Source organism: Heloderma suspectum, chromosome W (genome assembly GCF_057233095.1).
Source record: "Heloderma suspectum isolate Gila_16-S chromosome W, 16-S_ref, whole genome shotgun sequence".
NCBI classification, from domain to species: Eukaryota; Metazoa; Chordata; class Lepidosauria; order Squamata; family Helodermatidae; genus Heloderma; species Heloderma suspectum.
The window spans coordinates 55,721,462-55,738,914 of record NC_139475.1 but is presented as its reverse complement, the minus strand read 5'-3'; the positions used below and the strand labels follow the sequence as shown (position 1 = coordinate 55,738,914).

The window sequence follows — 17,453 nt, the reverse complement described above, 5'->3', positions numbered from 1 at the left end:
AAGCACGAGGGGGAAGCACGTTCCGATTTGCACTCTTCCCGTCTACCTCCGGCCAAACCATGTTCAGACTGAGTCCGAACCCCGCTGTTTCCTGTCCACACCTCGAAGGCACGTACACGGGGGGCTGCAGGGCCAACGCCCAGGGCCCAGCGGCTCTGGGGTCCCAAAGTGGCCATCCAGAGTGCAACCGGTGACCAGGGCAGCACAAAGAGCCCCAATGCCTGGGCCAGCGTGGGCCTGGCTGGGGCTCACCATAGTCCCGTTTTCTTCCGAGTTGTGAAGGGATTCCAAAGCTGGGAGGCGGAGGGCGGGCGCCACGTGGGTGCAGGCACCCACGGCATCGTTGCTACTGTCTTGCAACCACACAGCGCTCCTTCCCAAGGAAAGCGCTCTTCGCGTCAGGGCAGGGAGCGCAGGCTCCAGCTCGCTTCCCTCGTGGCGATGGCGCCGTGCTTTAATGACTCGTCAAAAGCAATGCTGCACACGCTCAGGGGACGTCTCTTCTTTCAGAGCGGGCTCCCCATTTCCCCTCGCTCCCTCTGCTCCGGCACAGTGGTGGGGAGCCTCAGGCCTGGGTCCCAATCCGGCCCACCTGGGGTCCCGATCCGGGGTCTCCCAGATCGCCCCTGCCCCCTTCCCTTGGCCCACGGATGGTTTGGGGGCTTCCCGGATTTGCACCTTTCTCCCCATTCTAAAAAGCTGAAATGCCCCTGAGTTCACGGCAGGAAGAACGCGAAGCTACAAAGGCTGAGTGGGTGTTTGGGGGGTGAGGGTGGGGTCTTCCATCCCCCCTCCCGCCCAACACACACATACACATCCATACATACAGGGATGCTCTGACTTGGATTCCTGCACTGAGCAGGGGGTTGGACTGGATGGCCTTGCAGGCCCCTTGCAACCCTACTCTTCTATGATTCTATGATTCTACACACGTTTCTCCTTTGGTCCCAACCACTACAGGCATGTGGCCCCCAAGCGCTTCTCTGAGCCCAAAGGACCAACCCTTTTGAATGGCGTGATGCTCCTGGAAAAGTGTCAGCTGCTCCCTGCAACCCACCGCGCGAGGACTGCGAACTGCCCGTTATTTCCGGCCATCCGTTTCCAAATAGTTGACAGTGACTCGGAACTCCGTTGTCATGTTGTGTCTCGCCAGCCGGTTTCTGTTGCCACAGCCTCTTTACGCAAACAACATTTAAAGGCGCGAGTCTTACGAGAGAGGAGATGCAACTGTTGCCACATTTCAGCTTCTGCTTTCCCACTGCTGTTTAGCGGCCAAACGGCACGGCAAAGTCAAAATGGAAACGCTGGGGCAGGAGGGAAGGACTCGAAAAAAGCAAAGGCACCAAGTTTGTTTCCGGCCATTGAGCCGAAGAGTGCATCTAATGCAGAGGGAATATGAGAAGTATTGAGCTATTTTATTTATCAGACACAAGTCAGAATAATCCCAGCGTATTACATGCATTGGCAGAGGATGAGATGGCTGGACAGCATCACCGATGCAATGAGTATGGACTTGAGCACGCTCCGGGAGAGAGCGCAGGACAGGAAGGCCTGGCGTGCCGTGGTCCACGGGGTCACGAAGAGTCGGACACGGCTGAACCACTGAACAACAACAACATTACATGTATTACATGTTTAGTTGAAGCATGAGACTTAAGCTACAATCGTATGCCCACTTTCTTGGCAGTACGTCACATGAAACTCAATGGGATTCACTTCTGAGTAGACATAGATACGATTATTTATTCCCCCACCAAAATAATAATAATAAAAGTACCCGAGCTTTTTTTGGGGAGGGGGGATCTGTTATACTCTTGTCTCTCCCCTCCACCTAATTATCCCGTTTTGTCACGATAGCGTACTTATCCATTTGGCACTGCCACCCCGTAAATGTGGAGCTAACCCACATTTTGCGAAGAGAAAGCTCTCTGGGAAAGACCCTGATGCTGGGAAAGACTGACGGCAAACGGAGGAGGGGACGGCAGAGGATGAGATGGCTGGATAGCATCAATGATGCAAGGAATATGGACTTGAGCACACTCCGGGAGAGAGCGCAGGACAGGAAGGCCTGGCGTGCTCTGGTCCATGGGGTCACGAAGAGTCGGACACGACTGGACGACTGAACAACAACCACCACCCCCATTTCCCATAATTAAGCATGAGCTATTCTTTCTTCGAGTCATCATGGCATTGTTGTCAAGGTGCTTACAGATGGGTTGCTTTATCATCTGCTCCAGAATTTTCCCCGGGATTGATGTCAGACTGACTGGTCTGTAGTTCCCAGGTTCCTCCTTTTTACCCTTTTTGAAGAGAGGGACAACGTTAGCCCTCCTCCAGTCCTCTGGCACTTCCCCCGTCCTCCATGATTTCTCAAAGAGAAGAGACAGCGGTTCTGAGAGTTCTTCTGCCAGTTCCTTTATTACTTTTGGGTGCAGTTCATCTGGCCCTGGAGGTTTGAACTCATTCCAAGTAATTTGGTGTTCCTTGACTGTATGCCTATCGATCTCAAGCTGCAATCCTGCCCCTTCAGCCCTTACTTCGCCTTTGCCAGGGGGGTCATAGACCCTGTTTTGGGAGAAGACTGAGCCAAAGTAGGAATTGAGCACCTCTGCCTTTTCTTGGTCATCTGTGATCGTTTTGCCATCCTCACTTAATAGATGAACCACCATTTCTTTCCTCTGCCTTTTACTATGCACGTAGCTGAAGAAAGCCTTGTTGTTGCTTTTAGCATCCCATGCTAACCTCAGCTCATTCTCAGCTTCAGCCTTCCTGACGCCATCCCTGCAATTCTGTGCTACCTGCCTGTACAATTCCAGGTCAGCTGGAGGAGGCCATGATTCTGCCAAGACACACTGTCAGCCCATGGCCTGGCTGAGGAAGAGCCCAGAGAGGGTCTCCATCGTAGTTTTTATGGTGACTGCGTCCCTGAACCCCCCACGACCGAGGAAAACACAACTTTCGGGGCAGAACAAGGAGCAGAGCAGCATGGTGGCAGTGTGGGCAACGCAATCATGCAGACTTATGCACGGGGTACAACTCTTCCACCGCAATTCCTCCCTTTCCCCAGCCATCTGTCTGGGGAAGGAACTTCGCATGTGCCTGGGCTCCATCTTGGATTCAGGCGCTCAATTTCATGGAGACCGAAGGGCCGAACCTGATGACTAACGTGAACTCCACCTGCCCCACAGAGAGCCAAAGAGTGATGCAAACATGTTTTTCACCCTTCGAGGTGCAAAGGGAGTCCAGCGCTATGGAGCCCTGCTTCTTCCTCTCCCTAGGTGTTACCAGGGTAATGACAGTAATTCTGCAGGAAGCCCCCATGGATTTCCATCCAGCATGTCAACAACAGAGAACTCCAGGTCAACACTTGCTTCACATGAATACGCCCTGAGCCCTTCCATGGGGGCCTGGGTTGAAGTCGAACCGCTCAGCATCTGCTCATTGCTTGCCAAGACCTCATTCCCCTCCTGGAGCCTGTCTAGCCGGCTCTCCTTCAGGTTCTGCTTGCATGCTGGCCTGGGAGGAAAAGCCTCTTCTTACCGAGGATGGTTCAGCTGCTGCTGCTGCTGCTGTTTTGGAACCGGACTCAGGCCACACAGGCGATGCTGAGGACCACCTGCCTCTTGGCCAGGCCTTATGAAGTGCGAGAAGACTATTACCAGCCAGGAGACTTCATTGTTGGCGGGAATCTACTGCTTGGCATGGTTTATCCTAGCGTCACAGGGGAAGTATTGATTCTAGGGCCATCGCAGATGGTCGATCATCCAATGTGAGTTTCAACAAGATGAATCTGGGGCAGATGTCTGCCTGCTTCTCTTTCAGGGGCCACAAACCTGCTTTGCAGAGTCGTCTTCGGAGTCAGGCTGGGCTGGGGACCTGGGGAGATTTTGCCAGTCCAGATCCACATGTTTGCAAACCTGGAGAACAACTGACTTGCCTCTCGAGGGCGTTTGGTGTAAGGGGGCAGGTAGAGCTAGGCAATAGTCTGGTTCCGTGTGAAGGATCTGGCAGTGACAAAGGTGTGTGTGTGTGTGTGTGTGTGTGAGAGAGAGAGAGAGAGAGAGAGAGAGATTGTGAATTCTTGGGTTTTGGCCTGAAGCCTTGGTCTTTACTCAGAGATGGTGGAACCAGGACGACTTTATCTCCTTCTGCTCTCACAAGTGCCATTGGGAGCCCACCGACACTCATTGTCCCTCTCACTGCAGGCCAGTAAGCACTAACAACCTGCAGTACCTGGCCTTGGCATTCGCCATCCAGGAGCTCAACGAGAACCCAGCTCTCCTACCCAACGTGACCCTCGGCTTCCGCATCTATGACCACAGCAACAATGGGAGATGGATCTACGTGAACACCCTGTCCCTGCTCTCCACACGGTGCCAAGCTGTCCCGAATTATAAATGCAACAGATGGGATAAACTGCTCTCTGTTATTGGGAGTCTCGAGTCCACATCCTCACGGCAGATGGCATCTCTAATGGACTTCTTCAAGATCGCTCAGGTAAGTGGGTTCTGCAGAACTCAGGAACACAGAGATGCAAAACCCAGTATGTGACATCAGTCTCTTGCCCATGCAGTGGGTGTGTGGCGCCGCTGTGTTTCCTGGCAGGAGGAGGTGACCTTCCAACTTCGGTCAACCTGCCATATAGTACCCTTGGCGGAAGCCATTCATCTTAGGTCACTGTGACATGGCTAATCCCAGTCAGCACTGGGATTTCTTTAGAACAATATGATTTGGATTGGGAGACACAAAGAGTGTTGTGACCCCTTAAAGACACGGAAATGAACGGGGTTTCCAAACCTCTGTGTTGCTCTGGCTGCCAAGACCAACTCGGCACACACAGCCTGCCCACACACACACCACCTAAAACCGGTCAGTGTTTTAGGTATGGGGACACATTTTCATACACAATACAACTATTTTCAGCCATGTGCCTTAGGCTGTTAGCAGAAGGGTTTTGGAGTGGGGGCACTTCGAAGGTGTCTGATTCAGCCCCACAAACATTGTGTCACGTGTCATATTTTGTGTGTCCAGAACCATTTCATGAACAAGGTTTCCAGGTCGCTTTGTTGCTCTGGGTACAACTGACCCACACAGCTGCCATGTGTTCATATACTTGAGTAGTGCCTCCTGAGGTAATTCTGAGGGATTTGGGAGATGCTCAAAAGACCCCAAGTTGTTTGTGAAGGATCTTTATTTTTGCTATATTCACCAAGGCCCATTCATTGCAATGGTAAGAAGTGTGTTGGCAGCCCTGACATTTGGATGAAAACCACACCCGGGGTAGTCACGGCCACCCCCCTGGAATTTCCTTCCTACAGCTCACATTTGGTGTCTTTGAACCTGTCCAGAGGGAGAAAACGGTCTTTCCTTCCTTCTTTCGCATTGATCCTAATGAAATGCCTCAATTTGAGGGCATCGTCAGGCTGCTCCTGCATTTCCATTGGAACTGGATTGGGCTGTTTGCTCCCAAGGATGACCGTGGTGAACATTTTATCCAGACACTGACACCAATGCTCAAACAGAATGACATCTGTGTGGCCTTCACCCGTACGATCCACGCGGCGTTTGTTCCTCTTCTATCAGAACTGATATATTCTGATGCTTGGGATGAGCTGCAAGTGATGATTCTCTTCGGGGAATCTAACACCATTGAAAATGTTGGATGGGCAATGGGAGAAAATGAATATTTTACCAAGACCTCATTTAGGAAGGTTTGGATCTTCACACCACATTTGGAAATTGCTGGAAGAGCATCCCTCTTGGCCCATGTTGATCTTACACCTTTCCATGGTGCTTTGCACTTCATGGTCCACAGAAGGAATGTGCCAGCATTCAAACATTTATTCTGGGCTATAGATCCACTCCGACCACAAGGAGACAACTTTCTCCATAAATGGTGGGAATATGAATTTGCCTGTCAGTTCCTGAAAGCAGGCCAGCCTTTCAACTGGGGACACAAGAGGTGTACAGGAGAAGAGAAATGGGAGGACCTGCCAGGCCCCATGTTTGATACGAGCATGACCGGTTGCAGCTATAGTATCTACAATGCCGTCTATTCCATGGCACACGTGTTGCATGCCAGGGCTTCATCTGAATCTCAACGTGCATGGATGGGGGATGGCAGGAGTCTTCTGAATGTCCAGCCATGGCAGGTAACATCCACCTTCAGAACTGGTTCTCTCACTTAAAGTGCCTGGTTGAATTTTTACCATCCAGGACTGGAAGTGGTTTCACCATCGGGTACTGGAAGCAAAAGGCGAGTCTGGGAGATGCTGTATTAGTTCACACTAAAGTTCCTAAGGAAAAGATTCCCCATAGATATCCTTGCAGGGCCACGATTTCCCTGGAGGGAGTTTAGGAAGAGAGTAGACAGTAGGAGAGACTTTTTGTACTTCTGTACTAAGAATGTGTGTAGGTATTTGGGAACGAGGAGGGAGGATTCAAGCAAGCCCCCACAACACACAGCGCTGGTCTCTAAAGCAGTACTGATCCCGCTCCCAAACTTTGCGGTATCAGACAGCAGGATTCCCCCCCCCCACGCTCCATTTGCCAGCCAGCAGCTGAAACTCAGATGTTGTTGTCTTTGCTGATAAGAGCCCTGCTCCTTCTCGTGCCCACACAGAGATAGTAGGATGTGTTGAAGCAAGCAGACACGAGCCAAAAAACTCCAAGGGCTATCGGAGAATTTAATTTCCACTTACAAAACATGAAAAAATGCCCTGCTCACCACCCCAAATGGGAGCGTGAGCAGGAGAACGTGCTCTCCCAAAACATTCACAACTTCTCGAACTGGTGCTCACTTTCGAAAATACATGCTTTTGGAAGAGAAAACAGTTTGCAATTGCACAACTTTGAAAATGCACCATTTCACCCTTTAGTCTACGGAGGAAATTTGTGCAACTTTAGAGATGTATGCAAATGCGAGATTCATTCCTTTTTTTTTGCACAAGTTTCCCGTTCATGCAAAATCAAAGGCGAGCACAAACCAAAGAGAGGAAAATATCGGGCTTGTGCTGGTGAATTCCCACATCACTTGTTCTCCCATCCCTACACTGCACATGTATATTTTTACAGTTAGTGGCCAAGAAAGGGTGCGTTGGAGCAAGAAGGAACCAAGCAACCCACCGAAAACACTGGGTAAGCAGCTTCTCACAGCTAGTGCCCAGTGAAGAAGCATCCTAAGCATTAAACCAAACAACAGAATACAGAACCAAGCAATCCCCAACCTGAATGGCAGGCACAGTATGTGAGAAGACTTCAGACCCCCCTCACAGTCCCACAAACCAGTCACCCCATTTTCTAAGCACCTCTTACATTTCAGATTCTTGGCTCTTTGAAGGCCGTCCGCTTTAACAACAGCGCTGGAGATGAAGTCTATTTCACTGATAATTCTGAGATGTCCTCTCCTTATGATATTGTGAACTGGATTTTCCTTCCAAATCACACTTTTGCCCCGGTGAAAGTCGGATGGCTGCATCCAGACGCTCCCCCAGGACAAGACTTCACCATTAACTCTGACACAATCATCTGGCCTGCAGAGGTGGAGTTGAACCTTCTGGGGTCATGGGAGAAGTAAGGGATGTTGCAATCTGTCCTTTGAGAACAGAAGTCTTTCTAGATGAGACCAATGTCTTTTTGAGTCCAGGGTGCAGCATGCCGGTATTGCCCAATGGCCAAACACAATCTTTGGAGGCAGGAAGTTCCAGCTTTAGTCCCCACGTCTGCACGTAGGCTGCAGAAAGGCGTCTGTCTAAAACCCTGGAGAGCTGCTGGAATTCATGCAGACTATGCCAGACTAGGTGGACCAAGTGTCTGACTCGCTAGAAAGCAGCTTCCAACTTATATGTGTTTGTGTATGCGTGCATGCATACATGCATGCATGCATACATCTCTCTCTCTCTGTGTGAATATACATAATCAGCCTTGAATAATATAGTTCTAAGTCACTTCGACCCTCCTCAATTGGTGAAATATCCATCCTGTAATGGGAACTTGAGTCATTCACAGTCTAGCTTGGTGCAATTTCTGTCATCTGGATATCCTGAATTATTTGTCTTCTGCCTTTTAGGAGCCACCCCTTTACGAGGTGTGTGCAGAGGTGCCGTCCAGGACACTGGAAAAAAGATCCAGAGGAGAAGCCGGTTTGCTGCTACAGATGTGATCGTTGCCCAGAAGGGAAGATTTCTAACTGGACAGGTAGCTCAAAGTCCGGGAGCCATATATATGTACAGGATGTACTGGGCCAAGAGTGGAGCTGGGAGAAGAGCATAACATAGAAAAGGAGTCTGCCATTTCCCCAGGAATGGATTTTTTTCGGTTAATTCCATTCCAGGTTGCATATTTCTGTGGTTTCCTTGTTTGCAAAGTATTCAGAATTTCCTGAAGAAAACTTCTGTTTCTATTTCTACTAATGCCCGCAAAAACAGTATCTGGCACTTCATCATTCCCATTGGCTCACCTTTCCAGGGGTACGTCGTTAAAGACCCTGTTTCCATCCTCAGTGGTTTTGGCATCAGGCCTGAAGTTGTTTCGGCGGAACACTGATCCGCGCAGATGGCTGGTCATCCTTTTAACAACTGGAGCTCGTAACCCCAGTGTCAGACAGATAGACCCTTTTTCTATCGCCAGGCACTGCAGGTGACAGATTGGGGCTCAGTTGTTATTTCCCAGATTTTCATTTCTGCTTACAGAATTTGGGTTTTCCTTCATTGCACGCTATTGAGCATGAGTCTGATATCAGGGAGTGTCATGTGAAAGGAAGGCATTTTGCACCTTTTCTGACTCGGTTCTTATAAAATATGTTGCCAAAGCTTACAGAGAGGGCAAGGAAAGGGAGTTTATGCACTTTGGTGTACAATAAACTTCCGAAAGGAGAATTCCATCGACTCCCTTGTGGGCTGATCTGGCGCCAGCATCTGTGTCATGTTTCCGGTACTTCACTCGTTGTTATTCATTGCAGATGCAGTTCACTGTACTCAGTGCCCAGAAGATCAACACCCTAATGAGAACCAAGACCAGTGTATCCCCAGAACTATTCACTTCCTTTCGTATCAAGAGACACTCGGATTCATTTTAGCAACTCTTGCTGCTTTCCTCGCTCTGATCACTGTCCTAGTGCTGGCAACGTTCATGAAACATCACGACACACCGATAGTCAAAGCAAACAACCGAGACCTCACCTATGTCCTCCTCATCTCCCTCCTGCTCTGCTTCCTCTGCTCCTTCTTGTTCATCGGTCAACCCACAAACATCACTTGTCTTCTCCGACAAGCAGCTTTTGGCATAATTTTCTCTTTTGCCGTTTCTTCCATGTTGGCCAAAACTGTCACCGTGGTTCTGGCCTTCATGGCCACCAAGCCAGGAAACGTGGCAAGAAAACTCTTGGGGAGACAATGGACCAACTCCATTGTCCTGTTCTGCCACCTTGTGCAAGGTGTGATCTGTGCTGTGTGGCTGGCAACCTCTCCCCCGTTCCCAAACCTGGACTTCCATTCCCTGGCTGGACAGATCATCGTGGAATGTCAGGAAGGCTCGGTCACCATGTTTATCAGTGTCTTGGCTTACATGGGTTTCCTGGCTCTCCTCAGCTTCACAGTGGCTTTCCTAGCAAGGAAATTGCCGGACAGCTTTAATGAAGCCCAGTTGATCACCTTCAGCATGCTGGTGTTTTGCAGCGTGTGGGTCTCCTTCGTGCCAACTTACCTGAGCACCAAGGGGAAGTCCATGGTGGCCGTGGAGATCTTCTCCATCTTGGCCTCTGCGGCTGGTCTCCTGGGTTGCATCTTTCTCCCCAAATGCTACATTATTCTCCTGAGGCCCCATCTCAATTCCAAGGATCATCTAATAAGGAGAAAGATTCTGTGATTTTTACTACTGTAGAGAAGTCACGGTGAATTCATTGTCCAGTCCCTCCATCACATTTCCCCATGCTATGTATCCTTACAGGAGTCATTGTACTTTATTTTATTTAAAAATACATCTATCCAATCAAGTCCATTATTTCTGTACATGGTTTATTTCCTGGTCATATATTTGTTTGTTTGTTTGTTTGTTTCAAGTGTGGTGTAGTGGTTAGATGTGGGTTCCAGTCCCCACTGGCCATGAAGCTCCCTGGGTGGCTTTGGTCCACTCACTGACTCTGCGCCTAACCTACCTCACACGGTTGTTGTGAAAATGAAATGGAGGAGGAGATAGATTCCCATGGAAGCTGCCTTGGGTTACCTGCAAGAGGAAAAAGTGCATGATATAAATGTAAGAATAACAAATGTAATAGTAGTAGTAGGGATGGGCGAAAGTCCCTTACCTGTCCTCGAAGCTTGCTTCGCGGTGGGGGGGAGGCACTTCGCTTCTCCCCCCGAAGTTCAGGCGAGGGGGGGGAGGCGCCCCATCCCTCGCCAGCGAAATTCAGGCCGGGTAGAAGCGCCCCGTCTTCCCGGCCACGAAAAAAAAGTAAAAAAACAAACACCCCCGTGATAGGCTATGTAACAATTTACATAGCCTATCACGACTAGATTTCCAAAGTCAGCCGTGATAGGCTACGTAAATCGTCACGTAGCCTATCACGGGTGACTTTGAAAAAAAAGGGGAAAAAAGCACGTACGCAAATGGCGGCGGCCCATGGGCGCCACCATTTGCGTTCCTTCTTTTGGCACGTCTGGTCTACGTCAATATTTACGTAGACTATGGCGAAAATAAGGGCAACGCAAATAGCGTTCCCTTATTTTCGCCATAGTCTATGTAAATCTTTACGTAGACTAGACGTGCCAAAATATGGAACGCAAATGGCGTCGCCCATGGGCCGACGCCATTTGCGTACGTGCTTTTTTCCCCTTTTTTTTCAAAGTCACCCGTGATAGGCTACGTGACGATTTACGTAGCCTATCACGGCTGACTTTGGAAATCTAGCCGTGATAGGCTACGTAAATTGTTACATAGCCTATCATGGGGGTGTTTGGTTTTTTTTTACTTTACTTTTTTTTTTTGCAATGGCGGTGGCGGTAGCCGGTTGGGAGACCGGCCGCCACCCCCGCCCCCGACGAAACGCCGCCGAACTGCCACCCGGACCCACCGCTGAGAGGGACATTTGGCCACGGTAAGTCCCATCATGGGGGGGGGCCCAGGAGGCTGGCGGAGAATTTCCCCACCAATTTCGGGGGGCTGAATGCATTGGCACTCGGCCCCCCGAAGTTTTGGGGAGAAATTCTCGGCCATCCCTAAATAGTAGTAGTAGGAATAGTAGTAGGAATACTGACAGTAATAATCCAAATATCTGGGACTAGGACTAAGCAGCAAGGTGGCCAAGCTTGCTGATTGTACCAAATTATTTAGTATAATAAGTTAATTTTTGTGAACCACCCAGAGAGCTTCGGCTATTGGGCGGTATAGAAATAAATAAATAAATAAATAAATAAATTGCAGCTTGAGATCGATAGGCATATGGTCAAGGAACACTGAATTACTTTGAATGAGTTCAAATCTCCAGGGCCAGATGAACTGCACCCAAGAGTAAGAAAGGAAGTGGCAGAAGAACTCTCAGAACCGCTGTCTATTCTCTTTGAGAAATCATGGAGGACGGGGGAAGTGCCAGATGACTGGAGGGGGGCTAACGTTGTCCCTGTCTTCAAAAAGCGTAAAAAGGAGGAACCTGGGAACTACAGACCAGTCAGTCTGACATCAATCCCTGGGAAAATTCTGGAGCAGATGATAAAGCAATCCATCTGGAAGCACCTTGAAAACAATGCAGTGATGACTTGAAGCCAACATGGATATGTCAAAAACAAGTCCTGCCAGACAAATCTGATCTCATTTTTTGATCAAGTCTCCTCCCTTGTGGACTGTGGGAATGCTGTAGACATCATATACCTCGACCTCAGCAAAGCTTCGACAAAGTGCCCCATGATATCCTGATGAGCAAACTAGCTCAAAGGGGGCTAGATGAAGCAACGATCCGGTGGATCCACAGTTGGCTACAGAATCGGACTCAAAGAGTGCTTATCAATGGGGCCTTCTCAAACTGGGGAGAGGTCACGAGCGGGGTACCGCAGGGCTCAGTCCTGGGCCCAGTGCTCTTCAACTTTTTTATGAATGACTTGGAGGAGGAGGTGCAGGGGATGCTGATCACATTTGCAGATGACACAAAATTGGGCGGGATAGCTAATACTTTGGAAGACCGAAACAAAATTCAAAGTGATCTGGATAGACTGGGGCGCTGGGCAGAAAACAGAATGACATTGAATAGGGATCAATGCCAAGTTCTGCACCTAGGAAAAAGAAACCAAATGCACAGTTACAAGATGGGGGATACGTGGCTCAACAACACTACAAGCGAGAAAGGTCTTGGAATTGTTGTTGATCACAAGCTGAAGATGAGCCCACAATGTGATGTGGCTGCAAAAAAGGCAAATGCTCTTTGGGGCTGCATTAATAGAAGCATCGCTTCCAAATCCAGGGAAGTACTAGTTCCCTACTACTCAGCACTGGTTCGGCCTCATCTGGAGTCCTGTGTCCAGTTCTGGGCACCACACTTGAAGAAGGATGCAGACGAACTGGAGAGGGTTCAGAGGAGGGCAACAAAGATGATCAGGGGACTGGAAACAAAGCCCTATGAGGAGAGACCGAAAGAACTGGGCATGTTTAGCCTTGAGAAGAGAAGACTAGGGGAGATAGGATAGTGCTCTTCAAGTTCTTGAAAGGTTGCCACAGAGAGGAAGGCCAGGATCTCTTCTCCATCATCCCAGAGTGCAGGACACGGAAGAATGGGCTGAAGTTGCAGGAAGCCAGATTCCGGCTGAACTCCAGGAGAAACTTCCTGACTGTTAGAGCAATACGACAATGGAACCAGTTCCCTAGGGCGGTGGGGGGCTCTCCCACACTGGAGGCATTGAAGACGAGGCTGGACAGCCACCTGTCAGGGATGCTCTGACTTGGACTCCTGCATTGAGCAGGGGGTTGGACTCGATGGCCTTGTAGGCCCTTCCAACCCCACTATTCTATGATTCTATGATTAACACACACACCCCGCAACATGCTGAACAGCCATGTTGCTACATCAATGGAAGCGTTTGTCTCAATATTCACATCATGTGGAATAAGGATGCAGAAACGTCTCGGGGTCGTTTTGAGCATTGGGTCCTCTACTGGGGGCCAACCCATCGCCCAACACTTGAAGAATTGGGCCGCATGAGGAAAGGGGTGTGGCCTGAGCTTTCGCAGGTGTCAGAGTAACATTATTCTCCTTCATGGTGCTTTCTCATTAAAATATCCCCCATCACAGTTCACCCCGAACAGTCACTTCAGCTTCATTTCATGCAAATGTGGCACTTCCCTGTATTCCCCGTGGCTCCTCTTGGGAGATGTTTCAAAAGCTGAACCTCACCATGCCTCCTGGAAGCCCTGGGGAAAACTGCCCCACCCCGCCTGGGATGGCTGTTGGCACTGGAAGGGATGCTCCCCCTGGCCCTAACAGGACCTTCCATTGCACAGCAAAGAACCGCCATGGGGACTCCAATCTGGAACAGGCATAGGATGGAAAGATAACCCTGTCCCCCTGCCACGGGCCAGACCCACCCCCTTCCCTGCGGCTATTTATTTGCAGTGATATGGGGACACAACTGCCAGCCGTGAGATTGTCCCATCTAGGTTGACCCTTAGAGCAAAGGTTGCTTACTCCAAGCATTCTCCATGATGTGAGAAGGAGGATAGCAGTGAGAGGATTAGGGATTTGGCAAAGTGCCCATCCAATAATGCCAAATTGTTCATAGAATCCTAGAAGAGTAGGGTTGGAAGGGGCCTATAAGACCATCGAGTCCAACCCCCATGGACTCTGGGGATTTAGGGGGTTGGACTCGATGGGCTTGTAGGCCCCTTCCAACCCTACTATTCCATGATTCTTCCTCTTCAGTATCCACAGTTTTAAATGCATGATTATCGCAGAACATAAGATAAAACAGAAGAAGGGAACTGTCGGCAGGCTTACAATAAATCTTGTGTGGTTGTACCATCTGACAACTTTACTGCTTCTTTCCCCTAAAATCTGGGATTAATAACTGTCAGGAATGAATCTGAGCACATGGAGATGTTTAGTAGCTTGGATCCAGCATGGGAACAGCCAGAACAGGGGGAGGCTCCCTCCCTAGTGAGCTCAGCTATGGCAAGGCCTTCTCCCCGAGACCTTGACTCGCAGATGTCTCAGCCTGAACGCCCCCTCCTGCCACTTTCCTCCTCCATAAGAACCCAGGTTTCAGGGGAAGAGGAGGGCACGGAGCATGACTTGAGAGATGCTAGGGTCCATCGCAGAGTGAAGGGGGCAAAGTTCGGGGCAGAGCGCAGATGCTCCACCAGGTTGGCTATGCGTGAAAGCCTACCTCGGAGGGAGCCACCGTAAGGGAGGGGCATCCCTGTGAAGCTTGTCTGGCTGAGTGATTCTTGTTCAGACTGCTGGCAACTTCTCTGAATCCCACTTCAGCTCCTCCTTTGATATTCGTAATAGTGTGGGGTAGCTGTTTCCATTGTAGTTTGAGAGTGTCCTGCAATTTACATTTGTAAGGAAGCTAGTGGTTCACTAATAAAATAGCGAGCCTGAAGCCTGATATCCTGGAGTGTGTTGACTGTGAAGGGGGGGATGAAGGAACATGGCCATAACAACCTCCTGATGACTTTCAGTACATATGTGAGAGCAGTCCGCAAGGTGTCTCTGACTGGATTTTTAGAACTGCCTAGCCGAAATAATGGCACGAGGCAAAACGGAAACATACCGGAAGCACGATTTTGTCCGTTTGTTTTAAAGGAAACTAACAGGATCTCATTAGCACCTGTACTGATAAACAGGATTGATTGGGAAATGAATGAGCAGGGCATGTTCTGGAGGACACAATTCACAGATTATGACTTCCTTATGAGATGAGCTCAGCAACTGAGATTGGGCCTCAGGGGGATAATGTAACATTAGGGGAGAAAGATGCATCCGACGAGACCAGCTCCAGAGGCCAAGATGGAGAAGACCTCCACGGCCACCCTGGACTTCCCCTTGCTGCTCTGGTAGGTAGGCACAAAGGAGACCCACCAGCATGCTGAAGGTGACAAACTGGGCTTGGTTGAAGCTGTCAGGCAACTTCCTCTCTAGGAAAGCCACCGTGAAGCTAACAAGGGCCAGCAAACCCATGTAACCCAAAACAGTGTAAAGGATGGTGACTGAGCCTTCATGACATTCCACTACGGTCTCGCCAGGCGAAGAACGGAAGTCCAAATTTGGGAATGGGGGAGAGGTCAGCAACCGGACAGCACAGGTCACAGCTTGGATGAGGGGACAGGCCAGGACAATGGAGTTTGTCAGTTGTCTCCCCAAGAGTTTTCCGACCATGTTTCCTGGCTTGGTGGCCATGAAGGCCAGAACCACGGTGACCGTTTTGGCCAGAATAGATGAAACGGCATGAGAGGAGGTGATGCCAAAGGCAGCTTGTCTGAGAAGACAGGTGGCCTTCATTGATTGGCCGATGAACAGGAAGGAGCAGAGGAAGCAGAGCAGCAGGGAGAAGAGGAGGACGTAGGTGAGGTCTCGGTTGTTGGCTTTGATGATTGGTGTGTCATGGTGTTGAATGACGGTTGCCAGCACTAGAGACGTGGCGAGAGAGAGGAGAAGTGCTAGAGAAACTAGCATGGAACTGAATGTCTCCTGATGGGAAAGGAAGTGGATCTTTTGGGGGATACACTGATCTTGGTTCCTGTTTGGATGTTGATCTTCCAGACATGAGGCACAGCGATCTGCATCTGGAATGAAAATAGCTCCTGAAGCATCTCAAAGATGAGACTGATTTTATGACCGTGGTAGCCGGTGAATGCCACAATGAATGGAGAATGAATCCCGAAATATCCTTTTCTCCGAAATGTGGACTATCCCCTCAGAAAAGGCCCTGGGAGAAAGGCTGGGGAACAGGTTACAAAAAGGGTGATCTCAAAAAGTGATCCGTTCCTGTAACAGTTGCTGCAGTCTGAAATGTGGCCCAGATTTGATGGCCAGCACAGAGCGCAAAGAAAGAGAGGCAGTTGGCCATTCTGCCATTGGCTGTACATCCCAGAGTACAGCTGCCCTTCCGTTCCCCCCTTTTTCAGCTTCAGCCACCTATTTCTTAAGAAGACAGCCTGAAAAAGCGCAGGACGCTTTAAAAACAAAGGATCGTGACAGCCCCCTGTGCCAACCCCATCTTCAATAGCCTGCAAAGGGGGAAAAGACCAAATTCTGTAACTAGAGAATGAGCCTATATCTCCGGCCCCCTCTGAATGAGCAAATAAAGAAATGAATCCCAAGCATGTTCTTCAGATTAGGAGCAACGCCCCACCCCACAGGGCGTGCCTCAGTCCAGAGGCAAAGGGACAGGCGACAGAAGACATTGCAGGGGAAAGGGGGAATTCATTGGGAACGGGGGACCGTGTTCCGATTGTTCCCCTGAACGCTGGCCTGATCGGGGTTCTGAGCCTTTCATCAAAACTGCCCCCAACGCTTTGGGGCCGGATACCCAAACAACTGAGGTTGGCAGTAGGGTTGTGCGAACTCGGCTGAGTCCACCCTGCGACCCAGTCGCCAGAACCCGGCCCACTGCTGGACCTGAATCATGCTGGGACGCGACCCAGCTGGTGCTTTGCGGGGCCCCGTGAGTGCTCTTGCCGCCAGCGCCGCCGCAAGCAACGGTGTCCCTTTCTGCTGTGCGCCGGCAGGGAGGGGCGCAGTCGCTCATGGCAGTAATGCGAGAGGGCCTCTGTGTCTCTCTCTGCTCAGCACCGGCAGGGAGGGACGCAGTCGCTCTTGGCGGCAGGATGGGAAGGCTTCCCATCCTGCCTTCGCCACTCAGGCAAGGAACGGGCCACTGCGCCCCTCCGACTCCACATGCGCCGAGTCGGGCCAGAGCAGGAAGTCGCGGGCTGGTTTCCGGGGGCCGAACTGGCAGAAACCCGCCGAGCTCGAGCCCCCGAATGGATGCTCACGACATCCCTAGTTGGACTCATGGGGTCCGCTCTTGTTATACACCTTGGAACAGACACCTTTAAGGATGACCAATTCTGGGCCAAACCCATGAGCCCTATCCATGCTGACTGTGCTCCAGCTGGCGCAACGGGGACCCAGCGCTTCCCAAAGCGACTGCAATGAGAGGAAAGGCTCCCTTTGAGAGGGGGAGCAGGTCAGCCGAGCTCGCGGGAGGGAACTCCATTCTGGGAAAGGGCATTCTGGCTCGTCTCTGGCGTTGCTCTAGTGTGCCTTGCTGGTGGAACATAGTTCATGGAATCCTAGAATAGTACGGTTGGAAGGGGCTTATAGGACCATCGAGTCCAACCCCCTGCTCAATGCAGGACTCCAAGTCAGAGCATCCCTGACAGGTGGCTGTCCCGCCTCGACTTGGGTTGGAGAGCCCACCGCCACCCCAGGTCCTTGGTTCCACTGTCGTATTGCTCTAAGAGTCAGG

At 50.4% G+C, this 17,453-nt stretch overlaps 1 protein-coding gene and 1 pseudogene across 1 annotated transcript; one reads left to right on the top strand and one right to left on the bottom strand.

Moving 5' to 3' along the window:
* Positions 1-3,545: 3,545 nt before the first annotated feature.
* On the top strand, positions 3,546-7,576 carry LOC146334036 (extracellular calcium-sensing receptor-like). Its single transcript, XM_084824904.1, has 5 exons — positions 3,546-3,769; positions 4,206-4,497; positions 5,349-5,481; positions 5,584-6,152; positions 7,322-7,576. Exons 1-5 carry the CDS (start codon positions 3,546-3,548, stop codon positions 7,574-7,576), a joined length of 1,473 nt encoding a protein of 490 aa, XP_084681030.1.
* Positions 7,577-14,904: 7,328 nt separating this feature from the next.
* Positions 14,905-16,730, bottom strand: LOC146334035 (vomeronasal type-2 receptor 26-like; annotated as a pseudogene).
* Positions 16,731-17,453: the final 723 nt, after the last annotated feature.